Raw genomic sequence first — 26,088 nt, 5'->3', positions numbered from 1 at the left:
TGGACATGATTTGGAAAGGCACACACCTGTCTATATACGGTCTCACAGTTGACAGTTTCTCTGTGGAGATGGTAGAACATTCCAGAAGGACAACCATCTCTGAAGCACTCCACCAATCAGGCCTTTATGGTAGAGTGGCCAGACGGAAGCCACTCCTCAGTAAAAGGCACATGACAGCCCGCGTGGAGTTTACCAAAAGGTACCTAAAGACTCTCAGACCATGAGAAATGCAATTCTCTGGTCTGATGAAACCAAGATTGAACTCTTTGGCCTGAATGCCAAAAGTTACGTCTGGAGTGAACCTGGCACCATCCCCACGGTGAAGCATGATGGTGGCAGCATCATGTTGCGGGGATGTTTTTCAGCGGCAGGGACTGGGAGACTAGTCAGGATCGAGGGAAAGATGAACGGAGCAAAGTACAGAGAGATCCTTGATGAAAACCTGCTCCAGAGCTCAGAGCCTCAGACTGGAGCGAAGGTTCACCTTCCAACAGGACAACTACCCTAGGCACACAGCCAAGACAACACAGGAGTGGCTTCGGGTCAAGTCTCAACGTCCTTGAGTGGCCCAGCCAGAGCCCGGACCTGAACCCGATCTAACATCTCTGGAGAGACCTGAATAGCTGTGCTACTTTCAAAATGTGGAAAACGTCAAGGGGTCTGAATACTATCCGAATGCACTGTATATTCAATTGATTTATTAAACTTTTTAAAATGTAGATGTTCCAAAGGCGCCCATCAGCGGCTTGTATGCGGCTTGTATTCGTTGAGGCCTGGCGATGCTAAACGTGTTTATGTTAATTAACGGTCAATTTAACACGTGACCGGCATTCTTTTGCATGACAATAATCGTCTGACAAAATGTCATGACCACCACAGCCCTAGACATAGTACGCAGTTTTCAGGGACCACTTTTGGCTCGTGAGCGCTACTTTCAGAACTACTGGCTAAAAAGTATACAAAAGTACTTGAGAATCTCTTTAAGGTGGGTAAAAGAAAAACAGTAAATATATGTGTGGTAGGAGCTAAAGCATACAGAAGACATGTACTGTAGATACTGTATGCTGCTTTTTCAAGGTAAAGGAGACCACCTTTCACTTCTACAATTTCCTGAAAGTTCAAAGCCCCTTTAATGTGTACTTTGAGCTTTACATTGGAGGTAAAGGGCGTTTAACTAGGGGTTCGAGGGAGCAGGGTGAGATCAAGGCACAGTATATGACTTCAGCGGGAATCCAACTCTGTCGTTGGTATGCTAGCTTGTTTTGTTACTTGTCCAAGACAACGCATAAGCTACGGATGTAAGCCCACTGACAAACAGGGAGACGATCTAAACAGACACAGAATACCCTCTCCTTTCACTGATACACGCTGACTTTGCCATGTCAGAGTACAAGTTTCAGTTCATTCTGATTGGGGACACGAACCCTCCATGTATGATAACAGTTCATTCAACGACCCAATGTAACTTCACCCCTCTCCTACTCCTGTCTGTTGAATGCCTATGGTGGGCAGACTGGTATTGGCCTCCTTCTGTATGCCTGTTCGTATGAGTCCTCCAGCCCACACATCCTGTCTCCAAACACACGTGAGGGGATATCGCTATAAGGCGTGACAGCTCTCCTTTACCATATTCATGACCACAATAGTATGGACTCATTTCAAATGTGTATTAGAGTATTACAATATAACTTACCCCCTTCAGAGCAGAACGTGTTGACAGTCAAATCGCCAGGCATGGAGAAGGCCAGAGGAATACAGGGAAAATTAGAAAACATCAAGAGACAGAGGCACAACCTCATTTTACACTACCAACACAGGTCATTTGACTTAGTAAATTGTTTGTCAATGCTCAATTCATATTTTGGTATTTTTGGTATTTTATTAGGATCCGCATTAGCTCTTGCAAAAGCAGCAGCTGCTCTTCCTGGAATCCACACACAACATTAAACATGACATAATACAGAACATTAATAGACAAGAACAGCTCAAGGACAGAACTACATATATATATTTTTTTTTAAGAAGGCAAATGTAGCCAACATATCAATGCATACACACAAACTCTCTAGGTCGAATAGGAGAGAGGCGTTGTGCTGTTAGCTGTTGCTTTATCTGCTTTTTTAAACCAGGTTTGCTGATTATTTGAGCAAATCTGATGGAACGGAGGTCGATGCAATAAATGCTCTATATAAAACTGTACACTTTTTTGAAACTGTGAAAAGACCCCTGGTGGCATGTCTGGTGGGATAAGTGTGTGTGTCAGAGCTGTGTGTAAGTTGACTATGCAAACAATTTGGGATTTTCAACACATTAATGGTTCATATAAGAATAAGACTTCCGGGTTGGAGCGAGCGGTCGCATCCGCGCTTCGGTCCGCTTCGGTCTGCTTCGGTCTGCAGGTTGTATAACTTTTCATTACATTTCATTACATTTCATTATAGTACAACGGTTTGATTTGTCTAATCTTAGCAATTTCTTCTTAGCTAGCTACATAGCCGTCTTTGTATCAAAGATAATTGCGTAATTATCGTATTTCGTCGTCCTCCTATCTGCCCAGCAGCTAGCCAGCTAGCTAACGTTCACCGTCTACCGTAGCACTGTAGTAACTATCACACTCAACTGAACGACTTGATTAGTGTAGTGTTAGCTAGCTACATAGTTGTCTTTGCTGTCTTCGTATCCAAGATAATTGTGTAGTTTAGAGTGTGTAGTCTTAGAGTGATAATTGCGTAATTATCGTATTTCGTCGTCCTCCTATCTGCCCAGCAGCTAGCCAGCTAGCAAACGTTCACCGTCTACCGTAGCACTGTAGTAACTATCACACTCAACTGAACGACTTGATTAGTGTAGTGTTAGCTAGCTACATAGTTGTCTTTGCTGTCTTCGTATCCAAGATAATTGTGTAGTTTAGAGTGTGTAGTCTTAGAGCGATTATCTTAATTTACCGAGGTTAGCTAGCCAGCTATTTGTCGTCCTTAACGTAGGAGTCACTCCTAGCTAGCCAACAGCTAGCCAACGTCTACTGAATAGAACTTTCGCATTCCGCTTCGCTCCACAGGTAGTATCACATTTTCATTTCATTTCATTACAGTCCCAACGGTGTGATTTGTTTGATCGTAGCTAGCTACATAGCTAGCTACATAGCCGTCTTTGTTTCAAAGATAATTGTGTAGTCTAGAGCGATTTTCTAGGTTAGCTAGCCAGCTATTGTCGTTCTTTTAACGCAACGTAACGTAATCAACACTGCTAGCTAGCCAGCTAGCCCCGAATAGCAGCATTGTAGAAACTTTACACTCAACGGAACGACTTGATTAGTGTAGTGTCAACAACGCAGCCACTGCCAGCTAGCCTACAAAGTCAACAACGCAGCCACTGCCAGCTAGCCTACCTCAGCAGTACTGTATCATTTTAATCATTTTAGTCAATTAGATTCTTGCTACGTAAGCTTAACTTTCTGAACATTCGAGACGTGTAGTCCACTTGTCATTCCAATCTCCTTTGCATTAGCGTAGCCTCTTCTCTAGCCTGTCAACTATGTGTCTGTCTATCCCTGTTCTCTCCTCTCTGCACAGACCATACAAACGCTCCACACCGCGTGGCCGCGGCCACCCTAATCTGGTGGTCCCAGCGCGCACGACCCACGTGGAGTTCCAGGTCTCCGGTAGCCTCTGGAACTGCCGATCTGCGGCCAACAAGGCAGAGTTCATCTCAGCCTATGTCTCCCTCCAGTCCCTCGACTTCTTGGCACTGACGGAAACATGGATCACCACAGACAACACCGCTACTCCTACTGCTCTCTCTTCGTCCGCCCACGTGTTCTCGCACACCCGAGAGCTTCTGGTCAGCGGGGTGGTGGCACCGGGATCCTCATCTCTCCCAAGTGGTCATTCTCTCTTTCTCCCCTTACCCATCTGTCTATCGCCTCCTTTGAATTCCATGCTGTCACAGTTACCAGCCCTTTCAAGCTTAACATCCTTATCATTTATCGCCCTCCAGGTTCCCTCGGAGAGTTCATCAATGAGCTTGATGCCTTGATAAGCTCCTTTCCTGAGGACGGCTCACCTCTCACAGTTATGGGCGACTTTAACCTCCCCACGTCTACCTTTGACTCATTCCTCTCTGCCTCCTTCTTTCCACTCCTCTCCTCTTTTGACCTCACCCTCTCACCTCCCCCCTCCCCCCTCTTCCCCCCTCTTCCCTCTGCTCAAACCTTCTCCAACCTATCTCCTGATTCTGCCTCCTCAACCCTCCTCTCCTCCCTTTCTGCATCCTTTGACTCTCTATGTCCCCTATCCTCCAGGCCGGCTCGGTCCTCCCCTCCCGCTCCGTGGCTCGACGACTCATTGCGAGCTCACAGAACAGAGCTCCGGGCAGCCGAGCGGAAATGGAGGAAAACTCGCCTCCCTGCGGACCTGGCATCCTTTCACTCCCTCCTCTCTACATTTTCCTCCTCTGTCTCTGCTGCTAAAGCCACTTTCTACCACTCTAAATTCCAAGCATCTGCCTCTAACCCTAGGAAGCTCTTTGCCACCTTCTCCTCCCTCCTGAATCCTCCCCCTCCCTCTCTGCAGATGACTTCGTCAACCATTTTGAAAAGAAGGTCGACGACATCCGATCCTCGTTTGCTAAGTCAAACGACACCGCTGGTTCTGCTCACACTGCCCTACCCTGTGCTCTGACCTCTTTCTCCCTCTCTCTCCAGATGACATCTCGCGTCTTGTGACGGCCGGCCGCCCAACAACCTGCCCGCTTGACCCTATCCCCTCCTCTCTTCTCCAGACCATTTCCGGCGACCTTCTCCCTTACCTCACCTCGCTCATCAACTCATCCCTGACCGCTGGCTACGTCCCTCCCGTCTTCAAGAGAGCGAGAGTTGCACCCCTTCTGAAAAACCTACACTCGATCCCTCCGATGTCAACAACTACAGACCAGTATCCCTTCTTTCTTTTCTCTCCAAAACTTTTGAACGTGCCGTCCTTGGCCAGCTCTCCCGCTATCTCTCTCAGAATGACCTTCTTGATCCAAATCAGTCAGGTTTCAAGACTAGTCATTCAACTGAGACTGCTCTTCTCTGTATCACGGAGGCACTCCGCACTGCTAAAGCTAACTCTCTCTCCTCTGCTCTCATCCTTCTAGACCTATCGGCTGCCTTCGATACTGTGAACCATCAGATCCTCCTCTCCACCCTCTCCGAGTTGGGCATCTCCGGCGCGGCCCACGCTTGGATTGCGTCCTACCTGACAGGTCGCTCCTACCAGGTGGCGTGGCGAGAATCTGTCTCCTCACCACGCGCTCTCACCACTGGTGTCCCCCAGGGCTCTGTTCTAGGCCCTCTCCTATTCTCGCTATACACCAAGTCACTTGGCTCTGTCATAACCTCACATGGTCTCTCATATCATTGCAGACGACACACAATTAATCTTCTCCTTTCCCCCCTCTGATGACCAGGTGGTGAATCGCATCTCTGCATGTCTGGCAGACATATCAGTGTGGATGACGGATCACCACCTCAAGCTGAACCTCGGCAAGACGGAGCTGCTCTTCCTCCCGGGGAAGGACTGCCCGTTCCATGATCTCGCCATCACGGTTGACAACTCCATCGTGTCCTCCTCCCAGAGCGCTAAGAACCTTGGCGTGATCCTGGACAACACCCTGTCGTTCTCAACTAACATCAAGGCGGTGGCCCGTTCCTGTAGGTTCATGCTCTACAACATCCGCAGAGTACGAACCTGCCTCACACAGGAAGCGGCGCAGGTCCTAATCCAGGCACTTGTCATCTCCTGTCTGGATTACTGCAACTCGCTGTTGGCTGGGCTCCCTGCCTGTGCCATTAAACCCCTACAACTCATCCAGAACGCCGCAGCCCGTCTGGTGTTCAACCTTCCCAAGTTCTCTCACGTCACCCCGCTCCTCCGCTCTCTCCACTGGCTTCCAGTTGAAGCTCGCATCCGCTACAAGACCATGGTGCTTGCCTACGGAGCTGTGAGGGGAACGGCACCTCAGTACCTCCAGGCTCTGATCAGGCCCTACACCCAAACAAGGGCACTGCGTTCATCCACCTCTGGCCTGCTCGCCTCCCTACCACTGAGGAAGTACAGTTCCCGCTCAGCCCAGTCAAAACTGTTCGCTGCTCTGGCCCCCCAATGGTGGAACAAACTCCCCCACGACGCCAGGATAGCGGAGTCAATCACCACCTTCCGGAGACACCTGAAACCCCACCTCTTTAAGGAATACCTAGGATAGGATAAAGTAATCCTTCTCACACCCCCTTAAAAGACTTAGCTGCACTATTGTAAAGTGGCTGTTCCACTGGATGTCATAAGGTGAAAGCACCAATTTGTAAGTCGCTCTGGATAAGAGCGTCTGCTAAATGACTTAAATGTAAATGTCAATGTAAGAAGTGATGCATATAAAGTGCATATACAGTTGAAGTTGGAAGATTACATACACCTTAGCCAAATACATTTAAACTCGGTTTAGACCATTCCTGTCATTTCATTCTCGTAAAAATGCCCTGTCTTAGGTCAGTTAGGATCACCACTTTATTTTAAGAATGTGACATGTCAGAATAATAGTAGAGAATTATTTATTTCAGCTTTTATTTCACTCAATTAGTATTTGGTAGCATTGCCTTGAAATTGTTTAACTTGGGTCAAACGTTTCGGGTAGCCTTCCACAAGCTTCCCACAATAGGTTGGGTGATTTTTGGCCCATTCCTTATGATAGAGCTGGTGTAACCGAGTCAGGTTTCTAGGCCTCCTTGCACACACAGTTTTCAGTTCTACCCACAAATGTTCTATAGGATTGAGGTCAGGGCTTTGTGATGGCCACTCCAATACCTTGACTTTGTAGTCCTTAAGCCATTTTGCCACAACTTTGGAAGTATGCTTGGGGTCATTGTCCATTTGGAAGACCCATTTGCGACCGAGCTTTAACTTCCTGACTGATGTCTTGAGATGTTGCTTCACTATATCCACATAATTTCCCTACCTTATGACGCCATCTATTTTGTGAAGTACACCAGTCCCTCCTCCTGCAAAGCACCCCCACAACATGATGCTGCCACCCCCGTGTTTCACGGTTGGGATGGTGATCTTCGGCTTGCAAGCCTGGTCATTATGGCAAAACAGTTCTATTTTTGTTTCATCAGACCAGAGGACTTTTCTCCAAAAAGTACAATCTTTGTCCTCATGTGCAGTTGCAAACCGTATTCTGGCTTTTTTCTGGCGGTTTTGGAGCAGTGGCTTCTTCCTTGTTGAGCGGCCTTTCAGGTTATGTCGATATAGGACTTGTTTTACTGTGGATATAGATACTTTTGTACCTGTTTCCTCCAGCATCTTCACAAGGTCCTTTTGTTGTTGTTCTGGGATTGATTTGCAGATGTTCTAACCGACTTGCCAAAACTATAGCTGGTTAACAAGAAATTTGTGGAGTGGTTGAAAAACGTGTTTTAATGACTCCAGCCTAAGTGTATGTAAACTTCCGACTTCAACTGTAGCAGCCCTAGGGCTATTCATATTTCTAGCATTTGCATATACATTTTGCGGTACTGGCCACAGTGAGGTAAGGGACTACTTACATGCTTTGTAGAGATGGTGAGGATTGTGTGTCATAGGAAGGGGCAGGAGGTAAGAGGAGAGCAAATTCGTTTTTAATCTTGTTCACAATATCATTTTTCAAATAAATATATATACATTACCAGTCAAAAGTTTGGACACCTACTCATTCAAGAGTTTAATTTTTTTTTTACCAAGACATCAAAACTATGAAATAACACATATGGAATCATTTAGTAACCAAAATAGTCACCTGGAATGCTTTTCTAACAGTCTTGAAGAAGTTCCCACATATGCTGAGCACTTATTGGCTGCTTTTCCTCCACTCTGCGGTCCAACTCATCCCAAACCATCTCAATTGGGTTGAAGTCAGGTGATTGTGGAGGCCAGGTCATCTGATGCAGCACTCCATCACTCTCCTTGGTCAAATAGCCAATACACAGCCTGGAGGTGTGTTTTGGGTCATTGTCCTGTTGAAAAACAAATGATAGTCCAACTAAGCGCAAACCAGATGGGATCGTGTATCACTGCAGAATGCTCTGGTAGACATGCTGGTTCAGTGTGCCTTGAATTGTAAAGAAATCACAGACAGTGTCACCATAAAAGCACCCCCACACCATCACACTACCTCCTCCATGCTTCACAGTGGGAACCACACTTGTGGAGATCATCAGTTCACCTACTCTGTGTCTCACAAAGACACAGTGGTTGGAACCAAAAATCTAAAATTTGGACTCATCAGATAAAAGGATAGATTTCCACCAGTCTATTGTCCATTGTTCATGTTTCTTGGCCCAAGCAAGTCCCTTCTAATTATTAGTGTCCTTCAGTAGTGGTTTATTTGCAGCTATTCAACCTCGAAGGCCTGATTCACGCAGTCTCCTGTGAACAGTTGATGTTGAGATGTGTCTGTTACTTGAACTCTGTGAAGAATTGATTTGGGCTGCAATCTGAGGTGCAGTTAACTATAATGAATTCATCCTCTGCAGCAGAGGTACAGTAACTCTGGGTCTTCCTTTCATGTAGTGGTCCTCATGAGAGCCAGTTTCATCATAGCGCTTGATGGTTTTTGCGACTGCACTTGAAGAAACTTTCAAAATTCTTGAAATGTTCCGGATTGACTGACCTTCATGCCTTAAAGTAATGATGGACTGTCATTTCTCTTTGCTTATTTGACCTGTTCTTGCCATAATATGGACTTGGTATTTTACCAAATAGGGCTATCTTCTGTACACCACCCCTACTTTGTCACAACACAACTGATTGGCTCAAACGCATTAAGAAGGAAGGAACTTCCACAAATTAACACACCTATTAATTGAAATGCATTCCAGGTGACTACCTCATGAAGCTGGTTAAGAGAATGCCAAGAGTGTGCAAAGCTGTCATCAAGGCAAAGGGTGGCTACTTTGAAGATTTTCAAATTTGATTTGTGAAAAACTTTTTTGGTTACTACATGATTCCGTATGTGTTATTTCATAGTTTTGATGTCTTCACTATTATTCTACAATGTATAGATAGCAAAAATAGTAAAAATAAAGAAAAACCCTTGAATAAGTAGGTGTGTGCAAACGTTTGACACGTACTGTATGTGTATATATACAGTCGTGGCCAAAAGTTTTGAGAATGACACAAATATTAATTTTCAAAGTCTGCTGCCTCAGTTTGTATGATGGCAATTTGCATATACTCCTGAATATTATGAAGAGTGATCAGATGAATTGCAATTAAATGCAAAGTCCCTCTTTGCCATGCAAATGAACTGAATCCCCAAAAAACATTTCCACTGCATTTCAGCCCTGCCACAAAAGGACCAGCTGACATCATGTCAGTGATTCTGTCATTAACACAGGTGTGAGTGTTGACAAGGCTGGAGATCACTCTGACTAAGTAGAACTGGGCAATACCATATCTATGTGATGCATTGCATGTCAACATTGTGTGTCCTCCCTTTCAAGTTCAGCTGACAGCGATGGCTTTTTAATGTCAGATGAAAGCTGACTTGGGGGATACACACACACATAGATACACCCACATGAAATTCATCGGCAGTCAAAGAAAAAGCTACAAAACCCTCTAAACCGCCTCCAGTGAATGGAGTATGTTCAGTGAATCCAACAGTTTCACAGCACTTAAAGCCATTCTATGGATTATAGAGTTTTGATTTGGTTTCTGCTTTGGCTGAAAAGCCGTTTCATCAGTGCCATTACCACTGTAACGATTAGAGACAAAAAAGCGAATGATGTAATTATAGAGCCAATAACTGACTTGTCCGGTTTACTTTGCTCTGGTAAGGATTAAACATGATCTCTCCTGTGTGTGTACACATCACATCATAACCAGGCAGCGGTCTGCGAGGACAGGAGATTAACACTTAAGAGAGGCAGACGCTAAATTGAATTCTACAGGCCCATGGCTGTCTGAGAAGCCATTAAGTAATCACAACATTGCCCCTTCAAATAAATCCACCACCCACCTGCCTCTGCTGCCTCTCTACATACAAGGCAGCAGGGTTTGTGTGTGGTATGGTTTTCCATTTTATTGACTGTGAAGGAAAACTTAGCCCCGGGCTGAGAAAATAACAAAACTCTCAAATGTCTATATCAGCCCCAAAATGAATGACAAAAAGAGTATGATGTGATAGATAAAAGAGAAATTAGCATTTTTAAAATAACGAAATGACAGAAAACAAACAATGAATATTTTCACACTACTTAAACCAGATAGGGAGGGATTGAGTGAAAATCCTCATGAGGTAATGCTTAACTGATGTTTATTCAGTGCTGCACATTAGACAATGTCAGTTGTCTTGGGGACATTGACTTGGGGTGGAATGGGTTTAAGTGTAGCTAGAGACTGTACACCAGATAATGTAATATAACATAAGAGTTTTGGTGTAAAGCCCCATACCAACCGCTGCCATAGAATTTTCAAATAACCTGTATTTGGCGATACCTTTTTAGTTGTCGAATCGGGCAAAGAAGTATATTATAAATGATTGTGTCCAGTTGCAGGTGGTTCATTTGAATTTAGAAAATGCTCTGTTAGTAACCCTTTCCACGCACAGCCCGTGTCATCCCGTATACAGATTTTGTCATTGATAAGCGCATAAATTGGAATGCAGATGCTGTACAGTAACATGCTGTACATGACGTCAGAGCTCCTGTTCTCCGTTTCGCAGCTCTGTATTGGTTTTGACTGCCCGCATCTCTACCGCTAATTGGGCTACTTTTGCACATTTGTTGTTGTTGTCTGATTGAACCAAAAATCTTTAGTTATATCAAATTTTCTGGTGTGCAATCTGTAGCTAGCTTATGTGGTGCACTGCTTTATCAAACCAGCAGCCCAGAGTTGAGGAGAAGTTCCTTCGGAAGCCTTTGGACTAAAACACCACAGGGAAACGGAAGTATAACCTCAGCAGGAATCTTAAAGAGTAGTCACACCTGTACATCTCTATGTGTGTGTGTGTGTGTGTGTGTGTGTGTGTGTGTGTGTGTGTGTGTGTGTGTGTGTGTGTGTGTGTGCGTCTGCATCTGTGGTGGACAATTGACGGACATAGAAAATGATAACTGCGTGAGGAGATGCGGTAGCTGTGGCCTGTATGAGGTGCGAGTAAGGCGTCAGTGTGAACTGAAGTCATTGACCCTTCACAGCCCGACACCACCTGTCACTGCGGCGTTCGCTCACCGATCTGATGTTGACGTCCACGCCGGTGCGAGCCATCATGTCCACAGTCTCCACGCAGCCTTGCTTGGTTGCCCAGTGAAGCGCCGTCTGAGAAGACGCACAGACAGAGGGGAGGGGCCAGTCATTCAACACTGAGACTGCTCCTACCATACGCACCCACTGACTGAGTGACTGACTGGCTGGGTGGAATCCTGACTAGGAACTAGGCTACGTAACATGTAAATAAAGCACTGATGTCAATGGAAGATTTGTGCAGAGGTTTGAGTTGAATTTTTCTTTTTTGTACATAACTAATAAGGTATTGTATGGTCACAGATACTATTCCAAATCTTTAATGAAGGCATATTTCTTGAGTAAAATTTCAGTTAGGACTTACTACGTTTCAAGGTTACAATAAAAGGGATAACCGCTCCTCACTCAGGCCAACTGTCAATTAATATAAGAAGAATTGTACGTCTACACAGCCTCCACAACAGCAGTGACACAAAAATGAAAAAACATGAACGGCTCATTTAAATAAAATGTCCCTTTGAATTTAATTCATGCCTAATATGCCTAAACAGATTTGGCTGTGAAGAATGGCCAGGCACTGTGTCTGCTCTGTAATAAGCTGGCTTAATTTGGCCCAATGTTGAGTTTATTGATGCCTCACTAAAGAGCCAGATTCAAGGACAGTTATCCAATTTCTATTGTGTAGAACTGAATGAGTCCAAATCAGATCATTTCATGTATTATATTGAATCGACTGGTAACTAGCTACACAATTAGGGAACACAACAGTCTAATGGGAGAGAAAGAGGAACACGTTGTACACACACCCACACAAACAGAGTCATTGAAGCCATTTATAATATTGATGTTTAATTCTATATACTTACAAACTTGATGTCCAATTCACAGGGACAGAAGAAAAACAAGACGAAAGGAAGGAAGGAGTGAAAGTTGAATGTATGATCACTGTTCTAACCATTCTAATCAATCACAATGTGATACACGGTGGGCATCATAACCTGTGTATCCCTTTGTATTATGTCCGGATTCCATCCCTGTTCTGCCTCTTTCCAGAGCAGCTATTCTTATTGTCCTCGTGGACGTATTGATGTAGAGCCGGGACGCTAGCTATTCCCCTCCGTCCACATTCCCAGTCGAAGCACATCAAAGTAGAGAGAGGTGAGAGGAGAGGCATGCTTTGATGGGTTCACTCTCTGACATGTCCATTCATTGACACCTTTGGTCCTATTCTGTTCAGATTTGGCATGGGTTCAAACTAAACCCTTCAATCAACAAGAGTTCCCCCGTAATCTTCCTTTTAAGATTAAGATAGTCCCCATAGAGCATGCAGGGAACTATAGTAACAGTAATCTTCTTGTCCTTCTGAACTGATTCTTTGTATCTTTTAACACAGAGATGGTTAAAAATCTGCACGTTTGTGATTTCCACCCCATCCCTTTCATAAGGACACACAGCATCAACCCTGGCCTTTCCACCCCATCCCTTTCATAAGGACACACAGCATCAACCCTGGCCTTTCCACCCCATCCCTTTCATAAGGACACACAGCATCAACCCTGGCCTTTCCACCCCATCCCTTTCATAAGGACACACAGCATCAACCGTGGCCTTTCCACCCTGTCCCTTTCATAAGGACACACAGCATCAACCCTGGCCTTTCCACCCCATCCCTTTCACAAGGACACACAGCATCAAACCTGGCCTTTCCACCCCATCCCTTTCACAAGGACACACAGCATCAACCCTGGCCTTTCCACCCCATCCCTTTCATAAGGACACACAGCATCAACCCTGGCCTTTCCTACCCCGTCCCTTTCATAAGGACACACAGCATCAACCCTGGCCTTTCCACCCCATCCCTTTCATAAGGACACACAGCATCAACCCTGGCCTTTCCACCCCATCCCTTTCATAAGGACACACAGCATCAACCCTGGCCTTTCCACCCCATCCCTTTCATAAGGACACACAGCATCAACCCTGGCCTTTCTACCCCATCCCTTTCATAAGGACACACAACATCAACCCTGGCCTTTCCTACCCCGTCCCTTTCATAAGGACACACAGCATCAACCCTGGCCTTTCCTACCCCGTCCCTTTCATAAGGACACACAGCATCAACCCTGGCCTTTCCACCCCATCCCTTTCATAAGGACACACAGCATCAACCCTGGCCTTTCCACCCCATCCCTTTCATAAGGACACACAGCATCAACCGTGGCCTTTCCACCCCATCCCTTTCATAAGGACACACAGCATCAACCCTGGCCTTTCTACCCCATCCCTTTCATAAGGACACACAGAATCAACCCTGGCCTTTCCTACCACGTCCCTTTCATAAGGACACACAGCATCAACCCTGGCCTTTCCACCCCATCCCTTTCATAAGGACACACAGCATCAACTCTGGCCTTTCCACCCTATCCCTTTCATAAGGACACACAGCATCAACCCTGGCCTTTCCACCCCATCCCTTTCATTAGGACACACAGCATCAACCCTGGCCTTTCCACCCCATCCCTTTCATAAGGACACACAGCATCAACCCTGGCCTTTCCTACCCCGTCCCTTTCATAAGGACACACAGCATCAACCCTGGCCTTTCTTACCCCGTCCCGCTCCCTACCAACCTCACACTGTCACTACCATGTTGCGCTACAGTAGATTAGATGAAACAAATAGAACAGTGTTTCCCACTGGTTTCCAAGCGTTTAATTATCTCTCGCCAATATATATCATTCAGCCAACAACAGAGAGCACGGAAACCTAGCAGAAACCAATGGCTGGGAGGAGGGGGGGGGGGGGAATGTCTGTCTGCGGGATAGCTAACGGGAGTTATTTTTGGGTGCCTGCAGCAGCCCCTTTTAAGTGTGTGTGTGGGGAGCGCATGCATGCGTGCGTGTGTGTTAATGTAGACTGACCACTGCGCCCGTCGAGGCGGGATGCTGCCAAGCTGCTTTACCCAGGCCTGGTTTCATTACAAGGTGCTAACCGAGCTCTGTGATGCCTGTTGGGGTTCTTCCGTCACTCCGTCAGACTGTTTGGCCTCCCCAACGCTCCAGACACAAACTGATTAAAAAAAACACTTCTCCATCCAGGTCTGGAGCTACTGTCACTCTCCATGTTATGATGAGCAACTGTGACCAGTATCTGACTGTCCACTTTACATCAACTATTTTTTTTTAAATAAAAAAAAATAAAAAAAGTTTTGCGGTTACACTCATAGGATTAGTAATGATGCACATAGTTGCTGAATACAATACAATCGAACAGTATCATATTGTGTTTAAACCAGTACCTACTGTTTACAAAATGTCCCATGTTAGTTAGCATTATGGCACACTATAATTGCATTAGATTTACTGTGGCCATAAGGTACAACCTTTCTTTTCAACAGGGTGTTTTAAATCCGGCCCATGAATAGAGAGAGAAGCCTTCTGGGAGGTATCTGCCATGCATCATGGGACAGTTTGACAACAGTGACCCTGTTCAAACTGGTAACTGCCATCCGACCGTCTGCTACCATCAGATTGGCATCTGTGGGCCTTTAGTGGGTGGTATTCTGGTACAGGGACGAACAACAAAACCAGTTCCCAATGCCTCGCTGAAAGCAGCAGGAAAAAGAACATCAAAAAGGCGTAAATTCCACTTCTTCCATTTTGATCAAGTGAAGCATAAAAAGAAATGTAATAATCTCAAGTGGCAAGGGTTTACACCATTGATGTTGTTACTTCTGCATGGTGGGGCCCATGGAGCTGATATCGGGGGGGCTATACAAACTGACTGAAGGAGGGAGAGTTTTAGGAGAGGCCATATGGACGAGGTCTTTTGCTTTGGAGCCTTTCAATAGACAGCTTAGCGCTTGTTTATGCAGTCTCACTCAACGCTGTGTGAAATTCCTGCTCTGGCTTCAGCAGTTGCCTTTCAAAGCCGGACTGTGGCAATAGGCTACCATATGCTCTGCTGGTTGAAACATTCTCAACAGACATACCTCAACAAAGTTTTCATAGCAAGAGAAATAATGCCTTTGTGTTGTAGCATACTGGTGTGGAGCCAGTTAGAGAGAAAGTATTGGTTGGGGTTCAACTAAACCAAAGTAATGCTGAATTTCTGTACAAATGACAGTGGCAGTGAAATTCTGTTTAAACACACAAAATGTTCAAACAGAAAACCTACATAAAAAAAAAAAGAAACACTGCAAAATTCATGGAATTGTTTCATTCTACGAAAAAGATCAGTAGCTCTCATCTGGTGAGGACAGTATAGTGGTATAAATCTGCCTTCAGGCAGTGAAAGCTGTGTGTTTTTTCAACTATTAATTACCATTCAATTACAATATCATTACACACCATGATCATCTGGGCTCCGGCGTCATGTCTGTATCCCAAATGGCACCCTAGTCTCTTAAGTAGCTCTATGGGCCCTGATGAAAAGTAGTGCATTATATAGGGAATAAGGTGTCATTTGGGACCTAGCCCATGACTACAGAGTGAGCTAAACTCAGTGGATACAGTCATTTGGATTCTCTGGCCCATTACACTGACTGACCGTAATACTAAACAAAACCTCAGAAGCCTGAAGAAAGGCTTGATAAAAAATAACCAGCCCCGTTTTGGCTGAAAAAAGACATTGTGTATGTAGGACAGTACAGTGTGTGTGTGTGTGTGTGTGTGTGTGTGTGTGTGTGTGTGTGTGTGTGTGTGTGTGTGTGTGTGTGTGTGTGTGTGTGTGTGTGTGTGTTTGACTGTAGGGTGATAGGGAGAACCAAGGCATGTCAGAATGTATGGAGGGTGTGTTTGTGTGCCTTGCAAAACAATTTCAGCTTTTTGTTTGTTTTGTAGATAAACATATGCTGTCACGCCCTGATTTGTTTCACCTTTCTTTGTGCTTGTCTCCACTCCCCTCCAGGTGTCACCTATCTCCCCCATTATCCCCTGTGTATTTATACCTGTGTTCTCTGTTTGTCTGTTGCCAGTTTGTTTGTTCGTAGAACCTACCAGCGTTTTGTTTCCCTGCTCCCGCCTGTTCCTTACTCCTGTTTTCTAGTTTCCCCGGTTCTGACTGTTCTGCCTGCCTTGACCCCTGCCTGCCTTGACCTGTCATTTGCCTGCCCCTGTTTAAAGAATAAACTTCTGTTTCTTCAACACTGTCTGCACCTGGGTCATACCTTAAAAGTTGATACATTTCAGAAATTGGATGTTGGTGTGAATCCCATTTAGTAGACTTCTGAATAAATGTTCTTCCAGTTTTAAAGAACAGCGAGACACCCAACCTTTGTCCAATCTTTGACACTGCCGGAGCACTATGAAAGAGCACTATGAATTGTCAATGCTTAGCTAATTGAAATAAAAGTATCGGGGGTGTTTTGTTTTAGCTGTAAGCCAACAGCAACATGTTTGATCAGTACAGAAAGGAGGCACATGGACAACGTTAAAATACCACTACTCACCCCCTTGGTTTCCAGCAGCAGGTTAACACAAAATAGTTGTAGAACGGCCATCGGGCAGCACAGTTCATAGGAGAAAGAGAATATTGAATATTATGGTTCTTGTTAGAGTATAAGACGTCATTCCTATAGGAGTACTAATATTAATATTGTTCAGTTTTGTCTGCAGAATTTGTCAATAATGTGTTATTTGATCATTTTAATCATTTACAAAATTCAAATCATGGTTCACAACAGCTGGTTGTTGAGATGTTTTAACACCTTCCACCTTTAATCTTGGATAGAATCATAGGTTTTGGAAAGGGGGATATCCTGTCCTTTTTTTGTCACACGTTCTTCTCTAATCTGGCTCTCCTGTCCCTCTGAAAAAGGTGGGGAGTCTCTCTCCCCCTCCATCTCTCTGTCCCTCCATCTCTTCATCCTCCCTCATTTCGTTATTCTAAGAAGTTTACTAACTGCTTGTTTGTTGTAGCTGAAGCGTCTGATTTCCTTCAGACCATTGTTTTGTAAGTGCTCCCACTCGAAATGCCAGAGCTTCAGTGGCAAGGGAGGGATTGGTTTAACCAGCCAGCGGACCGGTCAGATAGAAATGAATACAGGCGTGTTAGCCAATAGGTGGAGGAGAGGGGCTGTCGATGCACACTGGAGAGAGTAGTGCAGTATATTTAGTGGGGGTCTGAAGAATTGAAACCTGTGTCATTTGAGTCCACCGCCTGTTTCCCCCATTACACACGGGGTAAATCATGGAGGCCATTTGAAGAGTAGAGGATATACACTTAATATGTTGACGTCACACTAAGTTTCCTCTTTATCTGTACAGTTTGGCATAGTACGGACTATTCAAGAAGGAACTATGTATTTGTTTTGGTAAAACATCGAACTGCAGAAATAAAACAAAAAAACAAAGCTACTGTATCTGGACTACTTTTCTATGTGAATCACCAACATAACAGATTAGGTTAGGGCCAGGAAAAGAGGAAGGGAGGATGGTAGGAGAAATACTGGAGGCTACTTACAGTGATGAAGTCCTGGTGAGAGCGGCAAACGCATGGGAATAGAGTGCAAATGTTAGGCATCTGGGGGAAAAAAAATGGGTCTAATTTATTACCATCATATTTATTTAATATTTATGGTATGGTATATCAGAACTGTATTATAAGAAAATCCTTCAACATAAGTACCAGATGGCTTTCAGAGGATCCCTATCTGAAGATCTCATCTTTAAACAAGGTCAATGACATCAACATTGCGATCTGACAGCTTTTGTGGAGGTGAAATGGTCCATGAAAACCTGATGTCTCAAGAGAGGACGACAAGACAGCAACTATGGGCTGTTTCAACTCTGCGAGACAACGCTTGATGGGATTGACTGATAAGGGATCAAGCTACCTTTCCTGATGTTTGTTTTTTTGCCTTTCAATCTCGGTAGCCTCAGTAGCTAGATGCCCATCAACCCCATCAACAGAGGCTCTCTTATCTGATCCTAGATGAAGAGAGGCAGCTCCTGGGTGCCATCATGCTGAATCCTATAGGAGGCCAGAGTCTGTGTGTTTAGTGTCAATCCTATGGGAGATGGGCTTGAAAATGTGCCAATCACATGTATGGCTTTGGATAGACCAGATCAAACAGGTTTACCCTAGTCCAGAGCCTTATATTTGGTATCTTCTTGGAGGCCAGAATGGCGCTGATGGCGAGGTAGAGGGTGAGGGTTAGGGGGAGGTAGTACCTTCTTTGAGGCCAGGCTGGGGTCCTGTGTGAGGAGCTGTCGGAGAGCAGCTGTGTTCCCCAGGGCACAGGATCGTAGCCAGTCCTTCTCCAGAGGATCCAACTGAATCCTGGGGAACACAGACTGAGTAGAGAGAGACAGAGAGAAAGATTATCAGTAGAAATGAAATAGAAATTAAATATTTTACGCTTGTCTACAGTTGCTGGTGGAGTCAGATTAAAACTACACCATGCTAATATTCCCGAAAAGCTACACAAACATGATGTTTGTTGGTCATTTCACACCAAGAAGAGCATTTCTGAAACAATCTCTTTCACTCAGCCTACCACTATTTCACATCATTTTCACTACGACCCTCAGCTTTCTTCCAAAGCACGCATTTTGTCATCCAGTCTGAAGACTCTCCCGGGCTGTGTCCCAAAGTACCCTATTGCCTACATTAGTGCACTACTTCGCTGATCAAAAGTAGTGCACTATATAGGGAATAGGGTGCCATTTCTGAGTCTTTCATGAGCCTCTTCTTACAAGGTGATGAGTAGGGAGGACAATCCATTTATCTTCTCAGAGTGGAAAGGCTATTATCAGTGGGAAGTGAGGGAATTATTCCCGATAGTAAACAAACAAAGCCAACTAATAAAGTAGATAAGGATCTATATGCAGGCAGGGAATCTGTGGTAGAAACGGCAGGTACTCGCTCCAGGGCTAAAGAGAGGCAACCAACCCAAATCTGGCTTAAGCTGGCAAATCAAGGTCAATGATTAACTTGAGGGGATTTTCAGCATTCGAGGCTGAGGCAAAGACGAATTGTCAACACTGCTACTCTGAATAGTAGAGCATCAATCTAACAAACAGAGCGACATGAGTACCTCTGAGTGCACTCGCTTGTGCAAACTCATCTAAAATATATATAATTTGTTTTAGGTTGTAGAATCATATTGAACTATTCTGAAATGAGGTTCAGTCCAACTACACTACACTCAGGCCACAGACCAGCCCCACCACCTCCCTGTTATGTTTGACCTTTATCCGTGCCCGTGGGCTGGGTGGGTGGTCTGATACCATTAGTGGTGTTTATTGACCAGCGGGACAGCGTGAATGAGAGAGAAGCAGAGAGCCAGGCTTTAATCAGTGGCCTGCCAGGGAGGGCCTCTTCTTCACAGTTCACCTGTTTACACTGGCCATGCAGGTGTCAGCTCCACGTTAATTATAAAACCCTGCCTCTCTACCTTTCGCCCTGGGAAGCTGTCCCTCAGCCTGACAACAGCACCACAGTGGGGGGAATGGTGGGAGCAGAGAGGCAGAGTTAGCTAGAGGATAGAGGGCGGGAGGGACACTGAAAGAAAGTGAGAGGACATACAGTATAATGCGGTATTGCAACGCCAGGGTCGTGGGTTTCGATTTCAGAGGCGGCTACCCATACAGAGGGAGAATGAGGGAAGAAAAATGTGTTCAAATTCAAATGATGGTTTTCATACTGTTTGTGTAACTGGAGAAGTCCGGAGAAGTCTCCACGTTTTTCCAAAGCCAATATACAGTAAGATACTGTAGTAAAGTAGGTCTAATTATGGACACGAACCCCTAGTGTTATGATGAGCATCACTGTAGGGACCCATCTCACTCTCCTACCTTCTTATGGGTACCGTTCTCTAATTACCCCACCCTCTTTCTCCCTCCCTCCATCCTTCCCCTCTCGTTGAGTTATAGGAGATACCCTGCTATTTCCACCGATGGCTCCTCTCAGGCCCCTGCTGCTTCCAGTCAGTGAGAGGTAGGAGGCTGTCACAGCCAATGAGCAAATGAGTCTGTGTCCCACCACGAAGGAAGACAGGAGTGATTATGGGATATCACCATGGGAACAGCGTGGGGGGAAAGAGGCTCCATTTTATCCTGATGGCAGCTCAGAATGCCTCTCTCTCTCTCTCTCTCTCTCTCTCTATATATCTATATATATATATATATATATATATATATATATATATATATACTGCTCAAAAAAATAAAGGGAACACTTAAACAACACAATGTAACTCCAAGTCAATCACACTTCTGTGAAATCAAACTGTGCACTTATGAAGCAACAGTGATTGACAATACATTTCACATGCTGTCGTGCCAATGGAATAGACCACAGGTGGAAATTATAGGCAATTAGCAAGACACCCCAAATAAAGGAGTGGTTCTGCAGGTGGCAACCACAGACCACTTCTCAGTTCCTATGCTTCCTGGCTGAGGTTTTGGTCACTTTTGAATGCTGGCGGTGCTTTCACTCTAGTGGTAGCATGAGACGGAGTCTACAACCCACACAAGTGGCTCAGGTAGTGCAGCTCATCCAGGATGGCACATCAATGCGAGCTGTGGCAAGAGGGTGTGCTGTGTCTGTCAGCGTAGTGTCCAGAGCATGGAGGCGCTACCAGGAGACAGGCCAGTACATCAGGAGACATGGAGGAGGCCGTAGGAGGGCAACAACCCAGCAGCAGGACCTCTACCTCCCCCTTTGTGCAAGGAGGAGCAGGAGGAGCACTGCCAGAGCCCTGCAAAATGTCTGAAAAAGTCTGCTCAAACGGTCAGAAACAGACTCCATGAGGGTGGTATGAGGGCCCGACGTCCACAGGTGGGGGTTGTGCTTACAGCCCAACACCGTGCAGGACGTTTGGCATTTGCCAGAGAACACCAAGATTGGGAAATTCGCCACTGGCGCCCTGTGCTCTTCACAGATGAAAGCAGGTTCACACTGAGCACGTGACAGACGTGACAGAGTCTGGAGACACCGTGGAGAACGTTCTGCTGCCTGCAACATCCTCCAGCATGACCGGTTTGGCGGTGGATCAGTCATGGTGTGGGGTGGCATTTCTTTGGGGGGCCGCACAGCCCTCCATGTGCTCGCCAGAGGTAGCCTGACTGCCATTAGGTACCGAGATGAGATCGTCAGACCCCTTGTGAGACCATATGCTGGTGCGGTTGGCCCTGGGTTCCTCCTAATGCAAGACAATGCTAGACCTCATGTGACTGGAGTGTGTCAGCAGTTCCTGCAAGAGGAAGGCATTGATGCTATGGACTGGCCCGCCCGTTCCCCAGACCTGAATCCAATTGAGCACATCTGGGACATCATGTCTCCTTCCAACCACCACAGACTGTCCAGGAGTTGGCGGATGCTTTAGTCCAGATCTGGGAGGAGATCCCTCAGGAGACCATCCGCCACCTCATCAGGAGCATGCTCAGGCATTGTAGGGAGGTCATACAGGCACGTGGAGGCCACACACACTACTGAGCCTCATTTTGACTTGTTTTAAAGGACATTGCATCAAAGTTGGATCAGCCTGTAGTGTGGTTTTCCACTTTAATTTTGAGTGTCACTCCAGACCTCCATGGGTTGAAACATTTGATTTCCATTGATAATTTTTGTGTGATATTGTTGTCAGCACATTCAACTATGTAAAGAAAAAAGTATTTAATAATAATATTTCATCATTCATTCAGATCTAGGATGTGTTATTTTAGTGTTCCCTTTATTTTTTTGAGCAGTGTGTGTATATATATATATATATATATATATATACTCTCTTATATTCTCTTATATTGGAATAGAATACACGGCACCAGAATGCTGAGCATACCATGACAGAGGATGCAGCCACACTTCTTGTATCTTCTTCCTGGACATATCCCTCGCTCTAAAACAGAAGAAGAATCAGGAGTTAGCATGAGCATCAGAGATTTAGAGGGAAAAAAATGGCAACATTTGTGGCAAATAACAGTACCATTTCCATATGGTCAATTATCAAATATTCTGACAAAAACACCTCTGTGCTTACATTTTTGGGTATGAACCTCCCTTAAGGAAAAGAGGGAATATATAATGAATCTATTAAAATCCTAAAATGATTCTCTAAATTCTCAAAGGCTTCCCAAAACACAGAGACAAAACTGTTTTCATCTTCAAACTGACATCTTTACTTCCCGTCTACAGTCAGATGAGCAAAGACTAAGGTCAGGTCTCTTGATTTTTGGTTTAATTCTTTCATTTTCTAAAATCTTTTGTTTTGTTTCTACTGATCAACACTCCCTATCTCATTACTGTGCTGTGTGATTACCTTCAGAAACATAAACAAACTAGAGCACACCTTGCATTGTTGGGGTAAGCTGTCAATGAGGAGTTTAATCATGGTACTTCAAGATGGAGGACTTTAGTAATATACGTCTTGTAGCTTAAGTGAGCACACAGGGAAGGAAGAAAAAAAACCTACGGAGGACGTTGTGGTTTTCTCTGTTTGGTTGTTATTAATAAAGGGAGACTACACTCAAAAACTTGTATTAATAGTGGACTAATGAACTAACATTTCTGAGTGTAGCATTCCTTGAAACATGCCCACTCCTGCTTTAGCCTACTGGGTGTTACCTTATCCCCCATCCTGTCAATTCTAACCCCTCTTTTCGTAACAATACCTCTATTTTCAGATGTGAAATGTACCAGCTCGATTTGGCATTGATGATGTCACTTTTTGTGATGACAGTTTTGGTAAACAGTATATATATATATATATATATATATATATATATATATATATATATATATATATATATACACAGTCGTATGAAAAAGTTTGGGCACCCCTCTGAGGCTGCATAATAATTTACTCTGTCGTCACAGAAAATGATCACAGTTCATTTTCTAATAAAAGCTGAGTACTTTGGTATTGTCCAGAAAAATACTTTTAGTGTAGCAATATTAGGTTGTATGAAATTAAATCAGATGTGAAAAATAGGCTATGCAAAAATGTGGGCACCCTTGTCATTCTGTCAATACTTATTTTCCACCATAATTTGCAAATAAATTCATTAAAAATCCTACAATGGGATTTTCTGGATTTCTCTTTCTCATTTTGTCTGTCGTAGTTGAAGTGTATCTATGATGAAAATTACAGGCCACTCTCATCTTTTTAAGTGGGAGAACTTGCACAATTGGTGGCACAAAAAAACTTATTTTTTGCCCCACTGTATATATACTAATTAAAAACATGGGGAAAAAGACCCAAGAGCGGTGGCGAAGACCAAGAGTTATTGAGAAGCACACCATAACACTCCCTCCCTTATCCATCCCCCAATTCTCTCCACAGCATGACAGCGTCGGCGCACAAACCCCTAGTGTTGTGATGGACACTTGCTTGCTGTTTTGAAATGGACACGATGGCAATGCTTTTGGAAGAGAGGGAGGGGGAAGTATCCCAGGAGAGAGACTTTTCCTCATTAGCAACCTAAGGACAGATTGTCACTGTGAAAATTACATTTATTTTATGGTGATGGGTTACCAGGACATCATTAGACAGTCAACCACAAATGAAAGGGAAAAATATTCACCAAACCAAGGAATGAGGAAATTGAAATACTAGAAATGACCTCGACTCCTTTTCTCCATACAACATCACCATCCAGCCTTCCTTCCTTTCACATCCACAGCCTCTAAATATGGGCCAATGAAATACAATAAAATAAAAAACTTTCTCTTTCTCCTCTACCTCGGCTGAATAAATTGGCGTATGAAAAAGGAGGGACTTTGTAGAATACAAAAGAAAGAAGAATAGTTAAAGGACACAGAGAAAAAGAGAGCGAGATAGCAAAGAAAAAGAGAAAGAGTCAGGGTAGTATTATGAACATATTACACAACTGCAATCTGATCCGGAAAAGAGCCTGGTCCCTTCATGTATAAAAGAGGTGTGTTATACTCAGTGTACAAAACATTAGGAACGCCTGCTCTTTCCATGTGAAAGACTGACCAAGTGAATCCAGGTGAAAGCCATGATTCCTTATTGATGTCACTTGTTAAACCCACTTCAATCAGCGTAGGTGAAGATGAGGAGACAGGTTAAAGAGACGATTGAGACATGGATTGATTGTGTATGTGTGCCATTCAGAGGGTGAATGGGCAAGACAATTGAGGCTGTTCTGAGGGCAAAAGGGGGGGGGGTGCAATTCAATAATAGGAAGGTGTGCTTAATGTTTTGAACACTCAGTGTATATCAGTGTTGTGTGTCCCCTCACCAACCTATACAGAATAAAACAATATTGACCCAAAGGAGCCTGAGAGATCCACATCCCTTTTCCATCACCAAAGCCCGTTAATGACGGATGCGATTGTTTTCAGCTTTTCTCATCGTCAAAAACAAGAGAGAAAACATCCGACAAGGAATACATTATTTCGCAGTAACAAGAGAGATAAAAGGCTAGCTATGTAATTTCAGCAACCTGAAGTTCAGGTTTTTATCAAGAGCCTCAAAAGACAAGCTTTTGATCCTCCAATTAAATGTAATTAACGGTCTCGTCCATCATCGTGTTTTCATCTTATTTGATTAAGGTTACTGGGCAGCAACATTAATGCAAAATAATTTGCCTACGTCCCAAACCAGATTCCCAACAGAGCTCATAGGGCCCTGGTCAAAAGTAACTATTGGACTATGTAGGGAGTAGGGTGCTAGTTGGGATGCAATCAATAACAACAGAAACCCACAACTCTCTGGTTTTCGCACTACTTCCCTTTTAATTACTCTTAACCCTTTTTCACCCCAATTTCGTAGTTACAATCTTGTTCCATCACTGCAACTCCCTTACGGACTCAGGAGAGGGGAAGGTCGAAAGCCATGCGTCCCCCGAAAACACGACCCTGCCAGACTCTGCTTCTTCACACAGTGCTTGCTTAACCCGGAAGCCAGATGCACCAATGTGTCAGAGGAAACACCATCCAGCTGGCAACCGAGGTCAGCCTGCAGGCGCCCGGGCCTGCCACAACGAGTCGCTAGAGCCAAACCCTCCTCTAACCCGGACGATACTGGGCCCATTGTGCGCCGCCTCATGGGTCTCCTGGTCACGGCCGGCTGTGACACAGCATGGGCTCGAACCCGGGTCTGTAGTGATGCCTCAAGCACTGCGTTAGACCGCTGCGCCACTCGGGAGGCCCCTATTATTCAAATCTAAAGTTAGCCCTGCAGTCATGATTTAATCATTCGGTTTGAAAATTAAACGGCCTAAATAGTCTAGTGAGATTGAAAGGAACAAGTGGGGGCTTACAGCCTACTCTCTAATCATACAGTAGTTAGGGAAGTACATTTTTGCTGATGCATGTCTAAGCTACTAACGAGGATATGAACATTAATTCTCACACATTTCCTTTGGCATAACGTCCAAGGTGGTGGCACTGGCTCATTTGCCACATAACAGCTAAGAATGTCAACGGAGCACCATTTATAAATAATGAATTTACAGTGTTAGTAAAGGAAAGGAGGTTTACTTAGAAACATTTGAGTTCCTTCTGAATACTGAGTCGGATTTAACTACAATAATACATCAAGGTAACAAGTTATAAGTTGAAGATGTATCGGCACAAGGACTGCTACGAATCAAGCATATCAACGGTAGTTATTCCTTCTTGGTTGAGGATTTCAATTTATGATTTGTAATTGAAAAACCCCTCCAGCACCAACAGGCAATATAAACAAAGCAATGCCCCCCAAAAAAAAATTCATTCCTGAAAAAAATGACGCCAATAACTCTTCTGGTAACTAATGAAAAATCTCAGAGACATTAACATATTAATTGAGATTTTGACAACAGGGCTGCAGCAGTGATGAGCATATTCAAATTGGGCTTTCAGGAACGCTCAAGGAGCTAAA

The 26,088-nt window shown here is 44.5% G+C and overlaps 1 protein-coding gene across 1 annotated transcript in view; it reads right to left on the bottom strand.

Moving 5' to 3' along the window:
• Nucleotides 1-11,192: 11,192 nt before the first annotated feature.
• LOC115108982 (uncharacterized) overlaps nucleotides 11,193-26,088 on the bottom strand; it is a 49,616-nt gene continuing 34,720 nt past the window's right edge. The window contains exons 4-6 of the mRNA XM_065009948.1: nucleotides 22,042-22,098; nucleotides 18,428-18,550; nucleotides 11,193-11,330 (exon numbers count right to left, since the gene is read on the bottom strand). Of these exons, the coding sequence (XP_064866020.1) occupies nucleotides 11,193-11,330; nucleotides 18,428-18,550; nucleotides 22,042-22,098 (318 nt within the window). The remainder of the gene's footprint in view (nucleotides 11,331-18,427; nucleotides 18,551-22,041; nucleotides 22,099-26,088) is intronic.

This window comes from Oncorhynchus nerka, linkage group LG25 (assembly GCF_034236695.1).
Source record: "Oncorhynchus nerka isolate Pitt River linkage group LG25, Oner_Uvic_2.0, whole genome shotgun sequence".
In the NCBI taxonomy this organism is placed as follows: Eukaryota; Metazoa; Chordata; class Actinopteri; order Salmoniformes; family Salmonidae; genus Oncorhynchus; species Oncorhynchus nerka.
The sequence above is the reverse complement of the archived record's forward strand: the minus strand, read 5'-3'. Positions and strand labels throughout refer to the sequence as shown.